We start from the raw sequence: 5,328 nt of genomic DNA, 5'->3' as shown, positions 1-5,328 counted from the left end.
AGAACGTTTGTTGAATTTGCACTTCAGTATAACGGTTAACCACTTTTGTAACGCTATTAACAATTCAGTATAGCAGTTAACAATAGATTTTCTAGGAAATTCAACAAGCTCCAACGGCCGGAAATAAATTTTTTAAAATTTTTTACAATTTCAGTATAACAGTTAACGACTTTCGTAACGCTATTAACAACTTCAGTATATCAGTTAACACATGTTTTTAGGAATTCAAAAAATAATATTTTTACAACTTTAGTAGTGCCGTTAACAAACTCAAAAACTTGTTTATTAACTGTTATATCAAAGTTGTTAATAGAGTTATAAAAGTTTGTTAACCATTATACTGAAGTTGTAAAAATTTTCAAAAAAATTAGTTGTTAAGTTATAAAAAGCCATTTTTTTAATTTTTATAAGAAAACTTGTTGTTAAATACTATTCCAAAGTGTTGATAAGTTACAAAACTTGTTAATGATATTATTGAAGTTGTAAAAATACTACTTTTTGAATTTTTTGAAAAACTTGTTGTTAACTGCTATATTGAGATTGTTAATAACATTAAACCGTTATACTAATTTATAAAAATTTTCAAAAAAAAATTATTTTCTAGCCGCCGGAGCTCTGGCGACTAATTGTTGAATTTCCCAAAAACCTATTGTTAACCGTTATACTAAAGTTGTTGACCGTTATATTGAAATTGTAAAAATTTTCAAAAAAATTGTTTCTAGCCGCCGGAGCTCTAGCGACCAATTGTTAAATTTTCTAAAAAACCTGTTGTTAACCGCTATACTGAAGTTGTTATAGCATTGCATAAGTTGTTAACTGTTATACTAAAGTTGTAAAATTTTTTAAAAAATATCGAAACTCCGACGACCAATTAATGAATTTCCCGAAAACCTGTTGTTAACCACTATATTGAAGTTGTTAATAACGTTACAAAAGTTATTAACTCTTATACTGATGTTGTAAAAATTTTCAAAAAATTATTTCCGCCACCGGAGCTTACTGAATTTCTCAGAAAATTTGTTGTTAACTGCTATACCGAAGTTGTTGATAGCGTTATAAAAGTTGTTAACTTGTATACTGAAATTGTAAAAATTTTCAAGAAAATTGTTTTCGGCCGTCAGAGCTCCGGTGACCAATTGTTGAATTTTTCCAAAAACCTGTTGTTAATCGCTATACTGAAGTTGTTAATAGCGTTACAGAAGTTGTTAAATGTTATACTGAAGTTGTAAAATTTTAAAAAATTTATTTCCGGCAGCCGGAGCTTGTTGAATTGTCTAAAAAACCTGTTGTTAATTGTTATACTGAAGTTGTATAGCATCACAAAAGTTGTTAACTGTTATATTGAAATTGTAAAAATTTTCAAAAATTTTTTCTAATCGACGGAGCTTCGATGACCAATTGTCGGCTAGTCGCCGGAGCTCCGGCAACTGACCGACCAGTGGGGCTGTGATATTTAAAAATAATATTTAAAATGAAGGCCAATTTGGTCTTTTCATTTGACATGATAATGCCAATTTGGTCTCATGGTCCATGATAATGCCAATTTGGTCTCATGGTCACATGAGATCAAATTGGCATTTTGCAAATTCAGCGGACGTTCTGGTCATTTAAAGTTAAATTGTCATTTTTTTGTCTTTTTTCCAATAATTAAAGCTATGTTAGCCATGGCAAACAACATAATTGAGGAGCCTTTAAAGTCTGGATCCTAATCTAGTGAAGTTGATGAAGGGACAGAAGCTACACTCAAAATCAAAAAGCATCATCATTTGTTTGATCATGCGGTTACAGGCAGGTGGTAGTGGTTAAATTATGCAGCTAAGACTAAGAGCAGATATTCTGCAGAATAAATCTGGATTCTCTAAGAAGTTTTCAAAACACAGAGAGATAAAAGGACAGATACGAGTTTTCATTGCAGTGTTGAAATGAAATTCTAATGGGAGGACGACGAAGAGTGACAGTTTTATGGGTAAGATCCTTTGAACCCTGAAAGCTCTATAAGACCTACCTTTGAAATTTCGACGCTCGTTAACGTATGAACGTCACAAATCACATGGCTTACTGATCATGTTGTAGGGGAACAGCTATAGTAGTACTTTATATGTATTAGTAAGTCATATGCATGTGTCACATGCCTGAATTTGTAGGGCATGCGTGCTTTTTTCCTAGGTTATGTACTATTAGATCTGTGTCTGTTCCCGTTCCATGTCTTCCGGAAATGAAAGCCCAGTTCTGCTCTGGGCTACCAAACTATTGATTTCTTGTCTCCTAGGCTTCCCCAAACCTAAAGTATCTATACCATGATTATTTGTTTCCGTTTCGTGATCTTTGTTAAATTCTATACGAATCTCTTTTTCTGCTTTCCTGATAATACCGTTAGATTAATATAAAGCAGAAAAGAAAACTTTCATTATCACTGTATGTAGAACTGACACGTTTACAGAGCTTTCAGACCGCAAGAACAAGATAATATTCCACTTGACAAGCATCGTCATAGCCGAATATCATTTTTCTGTGTTTCTTGTTTTTGGATGGTACTACGTCAATAACATAGAAGATGCGTGCGTGTTTGCCTAGACTTATTTGTTTAATAAACTTGCCGATTGAATGTCCCCAAGTCCACGGTCAAGTTTGAAGATAGGACGATTCATATTGTATGCACTATTTCGGTCATTAATATAAGATCTATTTAACTAATTTGATTATATTAACGATATTATGTATATTAGTTAATTATAAGATATGATACGTTTTTCTTCAAATACTATAATTATCTTTCTTAATATCCCATCTTCCTCTTCTACTTGATTATGTTTGAGAAAGTATATGGGGTAATTTGAGAAAATTGATAAATATAATAAATGGATCTTATATTTAGGACTAAAACTAACTCAATAATTGAGTCATATATTAAGGATCAGAGGAGTATGTTGAAACAATTTAAAGCATTATTTTTAAAAATCTCGTCAGTGAACAAGTTATGAAAACCCAAGTTTCTTGACTAAGTTTTATATAAATTAAAGTGAACAAAACCCTCCGTCTGAAGAATATGAAACATTAATCCTAATTTCTGTGTGTGGGAGCGAGAGAATCTTGTAGTGTATAATTAACTAATTAAGCATGCCATTTTGTCGTGTTTCAGGGAAAAAAAAACTAACTAAGCATGCAATAGTAATATAGTATCTAACTTGAATTATAGTGGGAAATTGTGGCCCACTAAGAAGAAAATGGGCTGCGGATGGAGCAGTGGACCATTCCTAATTTATACGAGCAGCCCAAGTTTTCAACGCAAATTAACTCAGAAGGGTGTCTGTACATTGATCCAAAAATAAGCCCAAGCTGTGAAAGATGGGGACCTTTCAAGTTGTGACAAAATGAAACTTGTCAACCATCAAGGTGCAAAACTAACGTGAGACGCCATCACTTTTCATCTTGTCTAAACCAAGTAAATTTAACCAGTGACTTTGTGGCCTCGTAACATGTAAAATTTCTATAAACAGAGGTTGCATGTTTAATATCGTTTTGTAATATCAAGCTGTTAGTGTCCACTCTTCTAATTCAAAAAAGAAAACCAAAAAAAAAAAACACGAGTAAACTTATTATGGAAACTATGTAGGAGGAGTGAGTATAAGTTCACAACTGGCAGTCTATGTTTGTTTGTATATGCCCTCATGAAGGGAGTCTCATGAGTTTGCCTTTTGGATATAAAATGGATCTAGAGTAACCCTGCATGCTTCACGCATATTTTGGTTGAGGCAGAGTCTGCTTCGGGGACTCCTCAAAACATATCTCTCACAAGGAACTAGGATTAAGTCCAGTCTTGTTGAAAAAATCTTTAGATTCTTCAGAACTTCTTTACGATGAACACATTCTCTACTTTGTAATCATACTTACCTTGTTTTCTGCCACAATATTGTTCGTTGGGCCACAAATTCTAACTTCTAACAACTATGAGAAGGCAAACAAAACTCAAAAAAAAAAAACTTAGAAGTACATGAATTGGCGTTTTATTTGATATTCTACTAGCATGTGTAACATATTACATATGAAGATTAATAATCAAGAAAGCAGCGAAGTGTATTAGAGCCGAAGATCTAAGTCAAGCTTATTTACATCGGATTCTTGTTTTGGCAAATCCACATGAAAACTTCCTGGCCAACTCAAATCCATAGCTTGTTCTACCAGAAATGGCGTCCAATATGCCGTTTGAAACCCATGATTAACACCACTGAGTCGAGCCACCATGCCTGACCCTTCTCTGTTTGGCTTGCGCACAGGTGAGTGTGGCTGGACACCGAGTGACCTTGACGCCACCATCATCATTCTATGAGATTGGTTCCTTCTTGCTTCTCCTCTTTCCCTCTTGTGTGCATTCTGGTGACCCCCCAAGGCTTGTGAACTGTAAAACTTCCTCATGCAGAAATTGCATGAGAATACCTTATTATTATTCCGGAATGATTTTGATATTTCAGAGTCTTCCAATTCCTGAGCTTTGTCAGATCCGTTGAGTCCTAAACTCAACCACTGTCCTATTCCCTCTGATGCAACTTCTTCTTCTTTGTTCATTGATCCTGATGATACTGCAACAGATACCTTATCCGCCACTTCTTCTTCCTCTTTGCAGAAAGTCATAGCTTCTTCTCGCTTCTTTCAGATCAGAATAGTTTTAAGATATAACCATTTGGGAGTTGCTCTCCCAAATAAAAATAAAGAAAAGAGAGGTAGTGGGAAATGAATATTATCATTTGATAAAAATGTTATCTTGTATTACCTCTCTGCTATATCCTGTGTTCCCACTTAGTGGTGCATGTACTTTCGAAGAAGACAATGCTCCTGTTCTGTCATTTTATGGTGCTGGCAATTTGTCTTAAGATGCTTGCTTCTCTTAAGCTTTACTCTTCTCGTAGCATCTAAATAAGTTTTGTTCCTTGATGGATTAAAAATAGACCCTTCCACTATTGGAAGTGTCTTGTACTGTTAGATCAAGACTACAATTTTATACCCCACGCGTCAAGAAAAACCAAGAAATAATGCTGGTGTCCATTCTTTAGGGCCTGTTTGGATAACATTCCAAACCATGGTTTGGATAAAAAAGTTGCCAAACAGGGGACAAAATTAACAAACTATGGTTTGGGGCCAAAACTATGGTTTCAAAAAAAGTGAATCCATTTTGTTTCTTGCTCAAATTGGAAAGTATGATTATGCCTGTCAAAGTAGATCTCAACGATAATATGACTTTGACACCCCTCAATTATTTTTTTTATAAACATATTTAATCTTATATTTTATAAATATATATACATATTGATTATTTATTAATTATATTATCTT

The 5,328-nt window shown here is 33.9% G+C and overlaps 1 protein-coding gene across 1 annotated transcript; it reads right to left on the bottom strand.

Annotated features, from left to right (window-relative positions):
• Positions 1–4,077: 4,077 nt before the first annotated feature.
• On the bottom strand, positions 4,078–4,669 carry LOC114719237 (zinc finger protein 7-like). The gene has a single exon (XM_028904705.1). It carries the CDS (start codon positions 4,627–4,629, stop codon positions 4,078–4,080), a length of 552 nt encoding a protein of 183 aa, XP_028760538.1. The 5' UTR covers positions 4,630–4,669.
• Positions 4,670–5,328: the final 659 nt, after the last annotated feature.

This window comes from Neltuma alba, unplaced genomic scaffold, assembly GCF_004799145.2.
Source record: "Neltuma alba isolate B1F8T4 unplaced genomic scaffold, ASM479914v2 tig00011899_pilon, whole genome shotgun sequence".
Taxonomy (NCBI): domain Eukaryota; kingdom Viridiplantae; phylum Streptophyta; class Magnoliopsida; order Fabales; family Fabaceae; genus Neltuma; species Neltuma alba.
The sequence above is the reverse complement of the archived record's forward strand: the minus strand, read 5'-3'. Positions and strand labels throughout refer to the sequence as shown.